This window comes from Amblyomma mixtum, chromosome 3 (genome assembly GCF_055824585.1).
Source record: "Amblyomma mixtum isolate Tamu chromosome 3, ASM5582458v1, whole genome shotgun sequence".
In the NCBI taxonomy this organism is placed as follows: Eukaryota; Metazoa; Arthropoda; class Arachnida; order Ixodida; family Ixodidae; genus Amblyomma; species Amblyomma mixtum.
This window is the reverse complement of record NC_143014.1, coordinates 237235128-237254248: the sequence shown is the minus strand read 5'-3', so window position 1 is coordinate 237254248 and position 19121 is coordinate 237235128. Positions and strand designations below refer to the sequence as shown.

General features: G+C 45.8%; 1 protein-coding gene across 2 annotated transcripts in view; it reads right to left on the bottom strand.

The window, feature by feature from the left end:
* Positions 1-1515: 1515 nt before the first annotated feature.
* Positions 1516-19121, bottom strand: part of LOC149354091 (uncharacterized) — a 64001-nt gene continuing 46395 nt past the window's right edge. For both annotated transcript variants that reach the window (XM_089583052.1, XM_089583051.1), the window contains exons 3-8: positions 14315-14495; positions 8432-8618; positions 3018-3099; positions 2279-2404; positions 1941-2045; positions 1516-1649 (exon numbers count right to left, since the gene is read on the bottom strand). In XM_089583052.1, coding sequence (XP_089439178.1) covers positions 1983-2045; positions 2279-2404; positions 3018-3099; positions 8432-8618; positions 14315-14495 — 639 coding nt within the window. In that variant the 3' untranslated portion in view covers positions 1516-1649; positions 1941-1982. The remainder of the gene's footprint in view (positions 1650-1940; positions 2046-2278; positions 2405-3017; positions 3100-8431; positions 8619-14314; positions 14496-19121) is intronic.

Sequence of the window (19121 nt, the reverse complement as noted above, 5' to 3'; positions counted from 1 at the left end):
GAGCGCAGCCTTACGGCTACAAAGGAAAGCTATACAGCTTTCTCTGAAACCTCGTAGTTAAAGAAAAATTCATCCTGCTCCGGGGTTCGAACCCGGGACAACCGCTTCACCGGAGCAGTCGCTCTACCAGTTGAGCTAACCGGGACGGCAAGCTTATGGTAGGGCGAGAGCGAATTGATCAATAATTCGAAGTGGGAACAGTGTTGGTCAAATTTTTTAGGGGAATCCCCCAAGGTGGAGTAGATTTGTAATAAGGGAGTAATTACTCATTGACATGTATAGCTTTCCTTTGTAGCCGTAAGGCTGCGCTCGGGTGGATGTCAATGAGTAATTACTCCCTTATTAAGATTAGACCTTATAGTCAGGCAAAAGCCACGAATGCAGGGCGGTCGCCGCACACATCCAAGCACCTCGAACTTCTCGAAAACTTTGATACACTCTTCTAAAAACTCCCAGTGCACTGATCCACTAGCCATTGCACATGCGTATGGTGACTTGGCACGCTTCTGCGAGCTGTTTAAGCTGTCAAAAAGACGATCAACTCTTTCAATGAATTTCGCCGTGTGCATGGCCTCGGCTGGCAGTTGGTTGTACGTGTGAAGAGCACACATTGCGGTTGCACAGTGGTTACGGAAAACTTGCGCGGCAAGTTTAACGCACATTTTCGATGTAAAGGTTAGGTTGAAATGTTTATCGCTAAGACTGGGCATGGAGCAGATTTCAAGGCGGCGGTCTTTTTCGTATGCTTCTCTTACGTATGCACTTTTTATTATGTGGTCCCCAACCTTGAAATCATACTTAAAAAGCATATTTCTCAAACACTTCAACAAGTGAGGGGCATCAAACAGGAAAAACAGTGGCTTGCCATTGACCTCAATGAATGGCTTCTCAGGACTTACAAGGCTCGAGAAAATGGAAATGTTTTGGCTCCCTTGGTCACATACAACGGCTACTGGCTCAAGGCCTGCTTCTAATAGCAAGTCGTGGCACTGAAAAATGAGACTGTGAAGTACATTGGCAGGTGTAGCACTATGAGCAAAAAAATAACCAAGCGGCTGCTTCCACTGAGTGCCAATCGCTTTCGCCATGAAGATGAGGGCTTTGTTTGCTAGGTTTGCACCTTGCTTCCCACTGTATTCTTCTAACCCTTCAAATCTGTCTGCTGACGGGTTGTATGACAGATCTTTCATTATGTGCATTTCATCAAAAACAATACTGCAGGCTCTGTCTGCATGTGGGAACGAACCTGCACGCCGCTTCCGAAGCTCAAAAACTTCCAGATAAAATCTAACTCTCAGTGGAACACGTTGAAGCCAGAGCTGCAGTGACCTGATAGATGGGAGTTTAAGAAGCCTTCTACAGTATCTGTACCCTTTTGGGCTATGGAAATACAAGCCCATGGCAAACGACTTGTTCTGTGAGGGCCATCGGCGGGCAAACCTGCTAATGTGGCTCATTCTCAGTTGAGCTTCAACAAGTGATGCGAAGGCTGGCGAAACGTGGGCACGAACGCCCTCCACTATCTCGGCGACAGTCCTCATCTGATGCTGTCGCTGGAGCCTTCGTTGCAGCCTCATGCTTTGGTCCCGGAACTGGCGCCTTCACTTTCAGCGCATGTAGCTTGTGCTTGAAACGGTGGGCATGGCACGCTGCAAGATGAGAAATCGCAGCCATCAGAGGAAACACATATCTTCCACATACAGGTATAAAATTCACATCTCTAAAGTATATTTAATTTCAATAACCATGCTTGATCGAAACAATTATGTTTGCATGTCCCTACCCCAATGTCTAAGTTCTATCTCCACAGTTTTTTTAAGCATCTTACTCCAGTGCACTGTGGAAAATTGTATACTATGATTATTATTTCACTTTTGAAATAGAACTGTAAGAGCAAAACATCATCACGAAAGTTTCCCTGAATTGGTAGCAGTACTTACGTTCACCACAACGAACAGTGGAGGGGCCGGTGCAAGCCTCCACTAGTAGTTGCCCAGGCGCCAACAATTTCTCATCCCTTCCAGGCAGCACATAGGTGTGGTCACCTGTACACAGAAAGCAACAAGGAAGATAGCTTTCAATCTTCAGAACAGCCACAACAAATAAACCACGTTGAAAACAAATCGCTGGGCACACCAACAGAAATGATTTACATATTTCATACTTCCGACAGTACTATGCTGAAGAGAAGTCACTGGAATACAGATACAAACGGATTCCATATTTCGCACTTCTATATGTAATGTAACTGTTTTGCTTACTGAGTAATGTCACTTACATCCACAAGCAGCAGCAGACACAGCAGGGCAAGCCTCCACCAATGGCTGTGCAGAAGGCGAAACTGCCATGCCATCCATAAGCTCGCCCTGCTCAGCTCCTCTTCCCACGTCACACATATCACCCACTGCACAAATAACAAAGAAACGCTCATAACAACGGAGAGTTGTCAATTTGAAACAGTAAAAACCGTGGGACCTACTAACACAAACGGTTTCAGTATTTCATACTTCCAAAGGTATAATGGCACTGTTTTGCTTATTGAGTAATGCTACTAACTATCACCAGCTGCAGCAGAGGCGTGAGGGCAAGCATCTACCCGGGGCTGTGTAGGAGACGAACATGTTACGCCATCCATGGGTTCAGCCTCCTCAGCGCTCACCGCATAGCTGTGATCAACTACACAGAGAACAAAGGACAAATCAGTCTGAATGGGGAGCAGCATGGCTGCCTACACACACATTGTAAGTTAAATGAACAATGCCACCACTGTATCAGCTGCATTATACACCAAGAAAGGAAGCTAAATAACCTTCAATAATTGGTCCGTCCCCCCATGGTCCTAACATGGTCACGTACGCTTGAGGGTACACCACCGCTGTCAAACAGTACCACCAACCATAGCAGAAAGCGCTACTGTTAACACAGGGGCGGTTGGTAGCCTATTAGCACACTGTATTTCGACGACTTTTTGGTTGAGGAGAATAAGTTTTTCTCACAGGTTTTTCATACATAATTACCAGAATAGGGAGAAGAACCTGCTGTGGCAGGCAGCACTGTCGAGGCCAGCAGCGGGGCTGCTTCTTTCGTTGAGTGACCAGTCTGCATAACGTATCACATAATCAGCATAAATACATCGAAGATATAATGGCACAGACATGTTAAATGTTCTCTTACTGGCTATACTTTGGAGCATTTATGCTTGATTGGAAATACCATTAGCACCCTCCGCGGAGGGTGCTAAGAATCTCTGGCTCCGGACCGGACAGGCCACCATTGGAAACTGAACCTGGCAACGTTTAACACAAGAACCTTATCAAGTGAGGCTAGCTTAGCAGTGCTATTGGAGGAATTAGCCAGTATTAAATGGGATGTCATAGGGCTTAGTAAGGTTAGAAGGACAGATGAGGCGTATACAGTACTAAAGGGCGGGCATGTACTGTGCTATCGTAGATTAGCAGATAGGCGAGAACTAGGTGTGAGATTCCTCATTAATCAGGATATAGCTGGCAACATCGAGGAGTTTTACAGTGTTAACGAGAGAGTGGCAGCTATCGTAATAAGAGGTACAAGCTGAAGGTGGTGCAGGCCTACGCGCCTACATCAAGCCATGATGACCAGATTGTTGAAAGCTTCTATGAGGATGTGGAATCGGCAATGACCAAAGTAAAATCACAGTACACTGTACTGATGGGCGACTTTAATGCAAAGGTAGGTAAAAAGCAGGCTGGAAACAAGGCGGTAGGTGACTATGGCATAGGTTCTAGGAACAGTAGGGGAGAGTTATTAGTAGAGTTCGCAGATAGAAATAATTTACGGATTATGAATACCTCCTTCCGCAAACGAGCAAACAGGAAGTGGACGTGGAAGAGCCCCAATGGTGAGACTAAAAATGAAATAGACTTCTTACTGTGTGCACACCCTGGCATCGCAGAGGATGTGGAGGTCCTCGCGTAAGGTCCGTTGTAGCGACCACAGAATGGTAAGGTCTCGTGTTAGCTTAGATTTGAAGAGGGAACGGAGGAAACCGGTGAAGCGAAAGGCTATTAACGAGTTAGCATTAAGAGGGAAGGTAGAGGAATTCAGAATGTCGCTGCAAAACAGATTTTCTGCTTTAACTGAAGAAGACGACCGTAGTGTTGAAACAATGAATGATAATCTTACAGCTATCGTTACAGAGTGCGCCGCAGAAGTAGGTGGTAGGATGGTTCGACAGGATACCAGCAAGCTATCTCAGGAGACTAAAGATACCAGACAACACCAAACATCCTGAGCACGTCCTCAAATGGTCCAAATGTCCTAAAGGCTTCTAAAATATCCTCAACATGTCCTCACAATGCCCTAGGTTGGATTGTCCTGGAAACGTCCTCAGAATGATGTCCTCAGGTCATACGGGTGGGTTCATGGTCCTCAAAATGTCCTCTCGAGGACATATCTGCGAACACGCATGCATGAAAATAACCAGCAAAATAATGCATGTAATTTGCATTCTAATATATAGCTCTATGCTGTCCTAGTTTTCCAGATGCATTACTGCGCGGCGCTAGTCTTGAGTCTGAACAGTTTCTCTCCCTTTGACAAACTCATGTAGAAAATGTTTGTTTGGTTAACGACAGCAAGCCTAGACCACAAATTTCTGCGCGCGGAAACGAGAGTAACCGCATTCAGAATGCTGCGCATTCATGCAGGCTTTTTAATGTAAATACGTTCTACTTGAACAAAGAGCATGCTTGCTGCGTACGAAGTGCAAACGACACAGACAAAAAGTTTGGGCCGCTCCGATTCGGGCACGGGTAATGCAACGTCGTACTGAACATTATGCCACAACCCGCATCGCTGCTGGTTGATGCCCTGTGAAAATCGATGAGTTCTGGTGTCTCGCAGTTACGAATGCCGTTCTTTTATGCGATGATGTTATCGTGCTTATCATATCTGCTAATCGTTTCCAGCCTCCATGATGTAAACAGTGCCGCTAGCCATGCCGCTAGCTTTTCCTTCGGCGAAAGAGCCCGAGCCACAGGCTTGAATTCCGGTGTGCCTGGGGCCCATCTGTGTGTTGCTTGTAGACAAATTTCGATAAATAGTTTGCATTTTCGCAATAACAAAATTGTTTTTCATAGAATCAATCGTTCCGTGCCTCATAAAATCGCATACCGACCCAAAAGTCATCATCATCATTATTGTGTGCGGCCAGTTTGAATTCAAGCCAAGCCTAAGTCTGCATCCACAACATCGACCATTATAGTGAACTAGAATAGATTAGTTCACTATAACCATGGAGAAAGGAAAACTTTCCTTCCTCCATGACATCGACTCACGCAAGACTAGCAAGATGCAAATGACTCGCACGTGCGCGTTGTGGTGCGCAAATCATGGATACACGCAAAGAAAAAGTGAGTGATGCCTTTGTATATTTTCACGATGTGTGCCGATAGTCATGCGCGGCAATTTTGCCGCACAAGGAAACGAAGCGTTGACGCTAGCTTGTGCTCGCTGCGTGTGCCGAAGCTGATCCTGATCAACTGCCAAAACGGTGCAACCAGTTTGAGTGTAAATTCTGTGTGTAAGCAAACATTCTTTGCCAGACAGGACGTGTCGAGGCCTCGTTTCAGAAGCGAAGGCATTGAACCTGGGGCAGTATTGATTCTGCAGATGCAAGTGTTGATTGCAGTCAAGACCATTTTTCTCGGGTTGATGGCTAGGTTGGTTCTGAAGCGGATCACGAACGCGATGACGAGGGCATAGCGACTTTTTGACGTAAGCTTCAAACGTGGCAGCAGAATCTGGGTCGTCGCAAGCCGCTGCCACATCGTTTTTGAAAGTGCTCCGGAGCCACAGGTGCTTTTCTGCGCTTCCTCCATCGGCGAGAGCTTAGCAGCTTAGCTAAGCTCTCCGACTCTAAACTCTGAACTCTCTCCGAGCTCTCTAAACTCCAAAAAAGTCGAGTGACCTTTCCGAAATGTCGGGAGAACAGTACCATCGTTTAGGTGTAGAAGCAGGGATACATGTTGCAGTGATTAACTCTTATGGCAGTTGCTCATGCTGAAGGGCAGTGTTGCACTGTAAGTTGTAACTTCTATGTTCAAATATTAAAAGTCATATTTGCAGCACATTATTGTACTAGTAGCATTAAGAACATTTTGCTTCCATGCTTGAATGCTTGAACTGAATTACACATAATCAACTGCTGACTTTCCATTTATATTTCTTTAGGCAGCACAGAAGACAGCAGCTCAGAAGAGACGTAAAAAGACCGGCACAGCGCGCAGGGATGGCGGCAAACAGCAGTGAAGTAACTGAAGAGCTCAGCAAATAAATGATTTTTATGAATTTTTCGCATTTTTTTTTCATGCAGCTTGGCCAGCTATAACCTCCACAGAATGTACTCAAAACATCATATGATACCCTTCTGAGGCTGTTCTGAGGATGTCCTGAGGCCGGACACGAGGACCTTTTCAGTACATTTTGAGGATCATTTGAGGACGTCCTGAGGATAAAGAATGCCCTCAGAAGAATATCCTCAGCATGTCCTCGGGATATTTCAGTGTTGTCTGGGATCTGATTAAGAAACGTCAAAGCATGTGGATGTCTAACTCCACAGACAGGATAGAACTAGCAGAGCTATCGAAGTTAATAAATAAGCGCAAGGTAGCCGACATAAGAAAGTTTAACATGGAGAAAATCGAGCATGCTCTAAGGAACGGAGGTAGCCTAAAATCAGTGAGGAGAAAACTGGGCATAGGTAAAAACCAGATGTATGTGCTCAAAGACCAACAGGGCAAAGGCATCAGCAATATGTATAAGATAGTTGAATTAGCCGAAGAGTTCTACACAAATCTATACAGTAGCGAATGTAATCATCAAGTTACTGAGGGAGGCAGTCGAGCACAGCAATGGCACGTCCTGCCAGTAACGAAGGAGGAAGTAAAGAAAGCCTTAGGAGCAATGCAAAGAGGGAAAGCAGCTGGTGAGGATCAGGTAACAGCAGATTTGTTGAAGGACGGAGGAGAGATTGTTCTACAAAAACTAGCCACCCTATATACGCAATGCCTTGTGACCTCAAGAGTACCAGAAGCTTGGAAGAATGCTAACATTATCTTAATTCATCAGAAAGGAGACGTCAAGGACTTGAAGAATTACAGACCAATGAGCTTATTGTCCGTTGCCTACAAGGTATTTACTAAGGTAATCGCTAATAGAGTCAGGACAACCTTGGACTTTAGTCAACCAAATGATCAGACAGGCTTTTGTAAAGGACACTCGACAATGGACCACATTCACACTATCAATCAGGTGATAGAGAAATGCGCCGAATATAACCAACCCCTATATATAGCCTTCATTGATTAGGAGAAAGCATTTGACTCAGTGGAAACCTCAGCTGTCATGCAGGCATTGCGGAATCAGGGTGTGGAAGAGTGTTATGTGAAAATATTGGAAGATATTTATAACGATTGCACAGCTACTATAGTTCTCCATAAAGTCAGCAATAAAATTCCAATACGGAAAGGTGTCAGGCAGGGAGACACGATCTCGCCAATGCTCTTCACTGCCTGCTTACAGGAGGTGTTCCGGGGACTGGAATGGGAACAGTTGGGGATAAGAGTTAATGGAGAATACCTGAGTAATTTGCGATTCGCTGATGACATTGCCTTGCTAAGCCACTCAGGACAAGAACTGCAAAGCATGATCAATCAGTTAGACAGGCAGAGCAGAACGGTGGGGTTAAGAATTAACATGCAGAAAACCAAAGTAATAATCAACAGCCTAGCAAGGGAACAGCAGTTCGCAATTGGCAGCGAGGTGCTGGAAGCAGTAAGAGAATATGTCTACTTAGGGCAGGTAGTGACCGGAGATCCGGATCATGAGAGGGAAATAACTAGAAGAATTAGAATGGGGTGGAGCGCATATGGCAGGTTCTCTCAGATCATGAATGGTAGCTTACCAATATCCCTGAAGAGGAAAGTATACAACAGCTGTATCCTACCGGTACTCACCTATGAGGCAGAAACGTGGAGGCTAACAAAGAGGGTTCAGCTTAAGTTAAGAACAACGCAGCGAGCTATGGAAAAGAAAATGATAGGTGTAACGTTAAGAGATCGGAAGAGGGCGGAGTGGATGAGGGAACAAACGCGGTTTAATGACATCTTAGTTGAAATCAAGAGGAAGAAATGGGCTTGGGCAGGGCGTGTAATGCGAAGGCAGGATAACTGCTGGTCCTTAAGGGTAACGGAGTGGAATCCAAGAGAAAGCAAACGTAGCAGGGGACAGCAGAAAGTTAGGTGGGCGGATGAGATTAAGAAGTTTGCGGGGATACAGTGGTGGCAACTGACAAAGGACAGGGTTAATTGGAGAGACATGGGAGAGGCCTTTGCCCTACAGTGGGTGTAGTCAGGCTGATGATGATGGAAATACCATTTGCACTGTTAGTTACCTTTTTTGTAAGGAACAGATGGGCAAGCGGCGCGGTGTAGCCGTCCAGGACGCGAGAATTCCGATGGCCTGAAGTGCAGCGAACAGGCTACACGTTCCCGCAGCTGGCACGGCTGTAACTGCTGCAGGCTTGCGTTGGCACAGAACTGAACCCAGGCCGCGGACTTGCACAATGGCAAACACCTCATCTGCAGTCACGCATGGTGCTGTATCAGTGGTTGTCATTCAGCTGCTGGAAACCAGGTACTCAGATGAAATCCTGATTGTGCCTGTGCTGATGTTGCGAGAGGGTTGAAAGTAATCTGGAGCAGCTCACTACGTCATCTGCCATGGCACAAGCGCACCCTTGGGATGTGAAATGTTACATATCGGTAATAATATAACCATGGCAACAATCCTGCTTTCTGGCAATGCTCTGCACCGTATGCGAGCGATTACTGAACTACTGACATACATGTGCATGGGGCACAGCCAACACACGGTGCCTGAGCTATTTCAAGATAGTTAGCCTTTAAAATATACTAGTAAATGATTTCTGTCGCTATTCATCCCATCTTCTCCCCTGTCTACTTCCTGTCAGGTTGTCTGTAGCTCGGGTGCATTAGATACATAGCAGGCATTGCAGATGGCACCCACTCCTTTCTGCCCTTTTTTGTAGCATTTTGTCACAGAACCTGTATGCACTTTCAAGGTGAAGTGTAAAATGAGCAGCAGGAAACAATGACTGCTCGAGATGACTACACTCTGTGGGGGGCCATATTTTCTTGTCTAAGAGATTAACAACATTCCATTACCCCATCTAGACATGCAAACGAAATGACACGCACCCAAACGTGAAAGGTTAATACAGTGTGTGTATCAGTTAGGGAGTGAATTCATAAAAAAAAAATTAAGCACTTTTAATAACTTGGCCTGCTTGACAATACATCACATCTTTCACAGAGTGAGTGCACGCTTCGACAAGCGCCGTTTTTTTCCATCTTTAGGAATGCAAAAATATATGCGAATGCAAGCCTACAAATTTAGAAATTTAACGCTAGGATACAGACTAAATAGAAGGCCACCAGAAAAACAGCCATTATACACAGTTATCACACAGAAACAGCGGCTATTAAGCCCATTAAAACAGTTAGTACAGATAAAGAAAGAATTGGTACACAGATGCTCATAAAATACGATGGTTCCACTCTTCTGGTCTTCACTGGCACTGTATCATGCTTCGTGGTCCGCCTGTTTCAACTGCAGGCTTCACGTGCCGATGAGCAGATGGAACTGGTGCTTCACTCATGTTCTGGTGACCGTGTTCCGCGTGCCTCCGCTGCCATCGTGTCGTCTTCAATGATGTATACGTACGTACATGTACTGCTTGGCCTTTCTGGCCCACCAGCGTGGTTTGCCATTAGGCCGCAGCACTTATGCCGTTGCGTCTCAGGTTTGACGCATGTACACAAGATTGCCGGTACCAATATCTGTTAGAGACAAACGTGACAAGACAATGAGGGACAGTATACGGGACACGTAAACTTTACACGTTTTCAGGGTTCGTTATAGACGAGACGCATTACAGTTGCACCATCGTCAACTCTTGCAGCTGCCACAGCAAAGTCCGGACATAGTTTAAAAGTAAACACGATAGACGTAAAAAATGCATGTCAATCATTTTCAGCACTAAGTACCCGTCACATAGCGGCATGCATTGCATTCGTCAGCTGATGAAACTGCCACACAAGAGTCCGGGCGCAGTTTAAAGAGGACACAAACGTAGAAAATGCAGTTGAATTGTTTTAAGCATTCTTTACTTGTAATGACACAGCGGCATGCATTCATAGTGCGCACCGGCTCATAGCTGTGTATCGTGCACATGCAACTTCGATACACTAAGCGCACTCAAGCAGTTAACTGCACTCAAAACAAGACATGACCGCACAAACATGCAGGGGCAGCAGACACAAAGCTTACCTTCTCACGTCCTTGGGAAAGCGCTGAAATGTGACGCCGCCAGACAGGTTATCGCTCGCACATCGTGCAACTGCACACCTCGTTTTTGCGTACGGCGGCCCCATGGCCACAGACGATGCCCTTTTGGAGCAAAAACGAGAGAACCGCACCCAACCGAACGAAACTACACAGAAGCGCTGGCAAAAGGGAAAAGCGGAAACTGTACACGAACGATGCACACCAAGAACTCGAGCAACAAGCAACGAGGAAAAAGTAGGGCTAGCAGAATCGAGTTTCAAACAAAAGCAAGCAGAATGGTCAAAAGATATGACAAGGGTATGACATCAGAGCACCGTCAACCTTGGCATCGTCTCGCTGCCATTGCCGCTGCTCTGAGCGAAAGCTGTCATAAAAATTTTTTCAAAGCAAGCGCTATACTTTCTAACAAAATGCACACAACTAAAACATTTTAAAAAGGAATCACTGCAATTGTTTTTGAATGCTTTTGAAACACAAAATATGTCCTAATTATTTTCCTCTTCTAGTCGTGTCTGTCCACGCATTTCATTTTGGCGCTTTAGTTCCACTAATTTGATGTCGCTAGCACTTGGTTCTGGACCGCATTCAAGCTCCGGTTTTGCGACCTATTTCAATTGACCTTGGACGGGCTACCAACTTGGCTCGTCGGGTAACGACGGCCGCTTGGCACGGCGCGCCGCGCTCCTCCCGCTAGAGGCGCTAGTGACGTTTGGCGTGACATCATACCAGGAGCGAGAGGCAGGCTACCAACTCGGCTCGCCGGGTAACGGTGGCCGCTTGGCATGGTGCGCCGCGCTCTTCCCACTAGAGGCGCTGCATATGCAGTATAAAACACCTGCTTTCGCAACCTAACAGGCTTAACCAAAGCTAAGCCCCCGCCAATTTTTTTTTACGCAGCCCTCGATTATAGGTCACCGGTTCGAATCCCTGCCACGAGCTAGGCTCTGACTTACCTAGTAAATTTATGTCGCACGAAACGCTCAATCGTATAACACAATCTGGAGCATTCTGCAGCAAACAGTTGGCATGAGACGATTTTTTTTATGCAGCCCTTTTCGCCTTTCCAGCCCTTTTCGCCTTTATGCAGCCTTTTCGACTGAATGAGCTGTATATGCTATCGCGTAATAATGCACAACATGGCTTTGCATCCTCATAATTACTTAAATCAGCAGGCATAAAAGGAGTCTTCTCGCAATTGGCGAACGAGAGGCTGTCTAATGGCTGCCTTAGGCGAATATGCAACTGCAGCTCGAAATAAGTAAGCCTAGTTGTTGGAAAAGTAATTGAAAAGTAGACTATCCAAATCAAGAGATTTCACTATAGAATATACGCACGTTGTGAGAATGCTATTATGACGGAACACAGCGCAAAACAAAGGGGACCGAAGAGAACCAACACACATGAGCACACCGACTGTTGACAAGGTGCCGACTTTCTCGGCAGATTAGCTGCCAAAGATGGTATAATTCAGAGTGACTAACTCCGATTCACTGTTTACACAATCTCTGGTACCGCCCTGTCTAGATAGAATACCAAATTTCCTCAATTCTACGCACCAGCTGCAGTTTTCTCTTCCAAACGGCCCACCACCGCATTGCGCTCAATGCAGCCCAAGGGAAGAGTGGGACCCAATGCCCCCCGCTGAGAGCGGTGTAAATTGGTAAACTGGTTTTTGAGGAAAGGAAATGGCGCAGTACTTGTCTCACATATCTCGGTGGACACGTGGACCGCGCCGTAAGAGAAGGGACGAAGGTGGGAGTGAAAGCAGAAAGAAAGAGGTGCCGTAGTGGAGGTCTCCGGAATAATTTCGACCACCTGGGGAACTTTAACGTGCATTGACATCGCACAGCCCACGGGTGCCTTTCGTGTTTCGCCTCCATCGAAACACGGCTGCTGCGGTCGGGTTCGAACCCATGTACTCCGGCTGGGGAAGACGAGCGCCTTAAACCCTGAGCCACCCTAAAGACCTGTTCACACTTGCACAAAAGTCCGCCGAGCGAAGCGGATTCGGCCGCTTTTGACGGCGAGCGGGACGGAAAGTGGCGCGGAGAGGCCGATACAAATATGGCGGTACCCTTTGGGGCCGGACCCTTAATTCGCTTCGGACTGAATTCTCGTTGTTGCTGCCTTTTTTCAGTGCGTTCATTGGCCGTAAATGGGGCACCGGTCTTTTGCTTGGTCTCACCTCCCATAAGAAAATGTATCAGTGATAAATTGTTTTATTTTTTTATTTAGAGTGACGATTCTAAAAGGATAGTCGGTTTGTTGACAGTAATGGTCCCCGTCCTTCAACCAGATGGCGCCACTAGGCTGAGGCACAGGTGGCAGCTAGGAAGTCTAGAGGCGATGGAGAGCAGGAGAACAAGCTAAACTCAAGGAATGAGGTCACAGTCACTGATAAGAGGCAGAAAAATCCAGAAATTAGATGGGAGGGAGAAAGTACCCTAGTGCTTATCGCTGGGGTCTCAAACATGAGGAGCTGCAAAAGAGCTATAATAGAGCGTGTAAAGGGTGATAGGCGGGTAGTGTCGGGGTATTCCCAGGGAAACCAATGGACGAGGTACTGAGAGAGACAAAAGGTGAACCTTCTGAGAATGATGCAAGGCATAAATTGGTAGTGGTAGCGGTGGCGCTAAATGATGTCCTGAATGGTGACGCCGCACAAGTAGTGAAAAGATTAGCTGAGGGAGTTGACGGTATAAGGGCGATAGCACAGCAAGCGCAGATCGTGGTGTGCATAGTGCCGGAGGTGCAAGGAAGGAATGGAGAGGTTGCCAACGACGTTGTGAATCTTAATCGAGAGATAAGGACGTCAAGCCTCGAGAAAGGCTTTAGGTAGTAGACATAAACAAGGAAGTGCACAGAGCAGGTTTCGGCACAGACTTTGGACGAGATGGCATCCATTTCAGTGGAAAGGTAGAAGCAGAGATAGGCTGGCACCTGGGAGGCCGAGCGGTAGCTTTTTAGGGGTCCACGGTGGCTCAAGGCGTGGGGGTAGGTAGAAGCGAAGTAGTAAATGTAACAATAGCGGCTGAGCCCAACAAAATGGCTATTAGGAGGCCTAGAAAGAAAACTACAAAAGATAAATGTAACGCCAGGATCAGTTACATAAACACGCAAGGGGGGAAGAAAGAGAGCGAAATGGCTGGAAATAGAACAGCAGTTAAAAGGACGAAGAAGTAGATGTGCACGCTCTATGCGAGACACATCTGAGGGATCTAGAAGAGCCACCTTTAATCGAAGGCTATGTTTGGGAAGAGTGCAACAGAACAACAGCGGATAAAAAGGGAGGAGGAGTGGGTATGCTGATACATCAAGGAACAAATTGGGAAAGAATAAAATCAACTTGCAAAGAGTATGTCTGGGTATCAGGTACAATTGCTGGTAAAAGGACATGGCTAGGGGTAGTTTATTTAGGGACCGGAGACAAATGCAGGCAAGAAAACAAGGATCTAGTTAAGTGCCTCAATGATGATATAAAGCTGTTTGGAGATGGTGCTGATATTATTCTGTTTGGTGACATGAATGGCCACATCGAGGATCTGGATGGATATACAGAGTGTAACGGGAAGTTAAAGCTAGACTTCTGGGAGCGGCACAACCTAGTTATTGTCAATTTTGAACTCCCTATTAAGCCTTGCAAAAAAAAACGTTAATATGAGAGAGCGTTCAACTTAAACAAAAATGATTCCAAGAAACAGTGGAGACCGTTCAACGAATTTTCGAACAGGCGTTCTCTGAGTGCCCCTATATTTCAAATTACTTTCAATGGCATATCATACAACCAACCTAAAGATATTGCTAATGCTTTCTGCAATCACTTTTTGTCATTCTACAATCATCCACACTCAACTTCAGAGATAAGCATGCCCCCAACACCACATTCATTCTATCTCTTTCCAATTACCTCTGAAGCTGGCTGCCGGTGGGTCGATGTTTATAAGCCCAGCCGAGGTTTCGCTTGATCCCACGTGGTGGCCATGTGCGATAGTGTCGATGATTCGTGATGATGCGTTGATTGCGTTTGAAGCCAGGTCAACGAGGCACTTGTTCCATGTTTCTTGGCTCCGGACACAGACCAGCAGCACCTGCTCGAGCAGCAACAGCCGTAGGTTATACCCATTGCCTCTGCCGTGCCGCCGCGCCTACCTGAATTTCATTTATAAAAAAGGAGATAAGATGAACATAAAACCCTTCCGACCGATCAGGATAACATCTGTTATATACAGGGTGGCAACGCAAGCGGTAAAATTAAAAAAATGAAGTCATGGGTAGAAAGTAATAGGATACTTGGAGAACTTCAGAACGGGTTCAGAAGGGGCAGGCACTTATATGATAGTTGAAGGAATATAGCCTGTTCGTGTTTACACAATGCATGGAAATAGCTAAGGCGGAAAACAGACCTCTGTATTTAGCCTTCCTGGACATAAGCGGTGCATAGGACAACGTGAACATGGAGCTCCCGTGGAACATATTAAAAGATGAAGGCATCGGTCATGAGGTAATTGATTTTCTGCAGGAAATATACAAAGAAAATCACATGGGAAGGGATAAAAAAGTACCACAACAGTGGGGGTACACAAAGGATTAAGGCAAGGTTGTCATCTATCACCACTGCTGTTTTTGCTTTATACGATAAACATAGAAAGAAGGCTACAAGAAAGTAACCTAGTTTATAATCTGTCGTACAGATTAGGCGGAAATGTAGTTGAGCAGTGGTTCCTGGGTTTAATGCATGCGGACGATATTGTACTATTAGCAGATAGCCAGGAAGGTCTGCAAACTTTGCTTAATTGTTGTGGAGACGAAGGAGACAATCTAGGTTTCAGTTTTAGCGCAACTAAGTCAGGTGTGATGATTTTCAACGATACAACTGATCAGGTGCTTACAATACAAGGCCACGAAATATCGAGAGTGGCCGAATACAAATACCTCGGGATATGGCTAAACGAAGGGCAGATATACACGGAAAAGCATGAACAGTCTCTTAGGGCAAACGGGCGAAGAGACAACGGGATAATGAAACATAGGGCATTATCGGGGTACAACAAATACGAAGTACTGAGAGGTATTTGGAAAGGAATAATGGTGCCGGGGCTTGCTTTCGGGAATGCGGTTCTGTGCTTAAGAGCCGAAGCTCAGTCGAGATTAGACATAAATCAGAAAACTGTTCCAAGATTAGCACAAGGTGCGCACGGCAAAAACAAACGAGGCAGTACAAGGGGATATGGGCTGGGCATCGCTCGAAGCACGGGAAGCTAAAAGTAAAATACTATATGAAGAACGCCTGAGGAAATTGGACGATAACAGGTGGGCAGCTGAGGTATTTAAATACTTATGCAGAAACAGCGTTGACTCACAGTGGCGGAAAAGAACTAGGAAACTAGCTAGTAAGTCCCAAGCAACCACAGATATCCGTCGGACGTACGAGCTAGATCCGAACGTCCTTTGCCGAAATCGGACGTCCATCGGACGTACGAACACAATCCGATTTCGTATATCCGTATTCGTACATCCGCCGGACATACGGGTAGTGTCCGCTTTTGTATATCCGCATGAGAGACAAGGTTAACGAGGTGTACGTCCGAAGGATGTAAGGCCGAGTATTTTCCCAGGCCATGAGTATGGACGTTTTTTATTTCACAGAAAATTCGCGGTTTGACGCGAAGATGTTTGTAAATTGGTGCGATTCCACTCCTACCTGCAGTAAAAGAGCCGCCAACGAGCTAAATTTATCTAAGAGGAGAAGCAGGTGTTGCAGAATTTTGCAAGAACTCAATGACTAGTTTTATATTTATAAAACTTCTCCAAATTAGTGGAGTTGTGCGACATGTCCACCGTTTTGCTAGCTAAACTTGCCATTGAAACCCATTGAAACCATTCGTAAGAATCAAAACTCCCGTGCATTCTGCTATCACCATCATCATAAATGTCAGTTCGCGGTCAGTCCAATCCAATCCATCAGTACGGCTCCGCAGCGCTGTTGATTAGTCACGTAGTGTTGTCGCGCAGAGCTTTATAGCTCTGTTGTTATAATGCGTGGCTTTGTTCGGTCTGTGGACGAAAGTAGTATGTAACTTAAGCAATTCGAAAGATACAGGAAGCGCCTGAAGCTCTTCTGGAACACCGGAATCCCGTACTGCGTCGACCTTGGTTTAAAGAAGGCTTAGTGCACATGTGATTGCCTACGAAGGTATGTATCCAGTACACTTCTTGGAACTTGCTTCTAGGACAATGCAGCATGCTCATATAACATTCGTTCACAGGACAATGGGAGCAGTAAGCGTGAGGAGATGGCTTCCGCAAGTGTGTGCTGTTCTCACACTTTCGGGAGCCTACATCACACAGCTGCGGGAGCACTCAACTCGCGCGGCTAATTCCCACTCCTCTTCAAAGATGCCGGACGGAGTATTTTCGCATCTTGTTAATTTTTAAGGCATCGCTAGGTTCACTGTGCCTATATAAAGAGTGACAACGCGCGAAAGGCAGCCCATAGGAAGCACGTGTAGTTCGCATTGGTTCGCAACGGAAGCTTTGTGGCTTTCTGTGCAAAGTCGTGTACAGTGCTGCGCAGGTTAGTGCCCTAAGGCCCATGAGAATAAATAAAGAACAGATGCATTGTCAATTATGGTGTGGAAAAGTGAGAGCTGTTATTGCCTAATACTTATTGAGGTGTTTGTTAAAGTGCATTGTCTGTTATACTTGCAGCATTAAACACTTCTATTAATTGGTTCCAATGTTTTTACTTGGGCTGCTGCACTGTGCCATTTGTTTCACATGACTGGTGTTTGCCGCATTCTTTTTTATTTCAGAAATCCTGTGGGTGGGAAGATTACGGATGTGTGTCCCAAGCTTGCCACATTTGAAAAGTCACATTTTAGAAATTTTCCTAATATAACCCATTGCTCTGCTGATGTATCATCAACCACAATAAAATATGCGCGCTATGCATCAAATTGTTTTTGGTTTTATTGCATCGCGCGGAGTGTAAAAAGCACGCATGCACCATATATGCGAATATTCGAGAAAGATCCGCCAATGGACGTACTCAACTGGACGTCCGTCGGCGGGCGAACCGTATACCTTTGGCCACCTTTCGGACGGCCGACGGACGTCTACCGGCTATTTGCGGATGTTCAGCGGACGTACAAAACATCCGAAACAGACCTCTGTCGGCTGTCCGAAGGATATCGGTGGTTGCTTGGGGTATGCCGGTCATGAGGACGGAGAAATAAAGAGCATTAAACGACAGGTTAAAAAGTGCGGAAGTTAAAAATTGGTTGGTTGGTTGGTTTATGGGGTTTAACGTCCCAAAGCGACTAAGGCTATGAGAGACGCCGCAGTGGAGGGCTCCGAAAATTTCGACCACCTGGGGTTCTTTAACGTGCACTGACATCGTACAGCACACAGGCCTCTAGAATTTCTCCTCCAAAGAAATTCAACCGCTGCGGCTGGGATCGAACCCGCGTCTTTCAGGTCAGCAGCCAAGCACCATAACCGCTGAGCCACCGCGGCGGCTAATTTGGAATAATTGGAATAATGCAATGGAAAAGAAGCATAGTGTACAGCTATATCGATACTGGAAAAGGCCGATCAGGCAAGAATTTTTCTATGATAACTAAAGAGGCAGTGCCCTACTCTTTGAAGCTAGGTCAGGGTGTCTTAGAACGCGCAGCTACAAAAAAAATTTAACGAAGATGATGACACATGTGCAGTGTGTAGTAGATCTGTGGAAACAATTGAACACCTCATACTCAAATGTGATGGTATCCGTCCGGATGTCGATGTAGGCACAGAAGATAACAATGGTCATGTAAATAAATCTGCAGTGGAAGTTAGTAAAAAACGATTGGAGGATAGGTGGCTGAAATGCAGAGAGGTGACATCAGGTTTGAAGTGTAGGAAACCGTAGTGAAAGAAGATGGCGAATCTTAATGAGCATTAACAACACAGTTGAACAAAAATAAATAAATAAAAAGCCGAGCATGGTGGCAATACGTGGTGGCAATTGCCACCACTACGTTTCAAAGGGGGCACTCCCATCCATCCATCCATCCGTCCGTCCGTCTAGGAACACCAAGTCCAGCGTTGATTTAACAGTGGCTGCTACACGTGCATTCTCAGCCACCACCTGTGTTAAGTCGTTGTTAAAGGCAATATTCAGGAGCAATTCACTGCTTTCGGTTTCTCTTGAGTTATTTGTCAAAGTATTCCAGTCAATGCATGCTAGATTAAAATCTCCGGAAATGATCAGCTTATGCTTTCTCGGCTTTACGTATTCTAGGTAACACTGCATTTTTTCTATGTATGAAACTGGTGCATTTGGTGCCCTACAGAGCGCTGCTACAAGATAAGAAGTTTTACCTAAATTTATCTGGCACCAAAAACTTTCGTGATCTGGTATACCGTGGACGGGTGTGAATTTAATGCCTTCTTTTATGATTATTGCGACGCCCCCGCCTCGATTTTCCCGGTCGTTACGAACCATGCTGTAGCATGGAGGTACCAGCTCGCTATCTGCTATTTCCGGGCGTAACCAGGTTTCACTGACGGTTAACTACGTGTGGATCATAATTAACTAATAAGTACTTTAAATCACCAGTTTTATTGACCACGCTCCTAGCGTTCAGATTTATTAGCCGAAAGGACGGTAATTGCTGGTTTGCCTGAGTTCATTCCTGTTACCGCACAGGTGGACGTTTTCTGGTACCAAG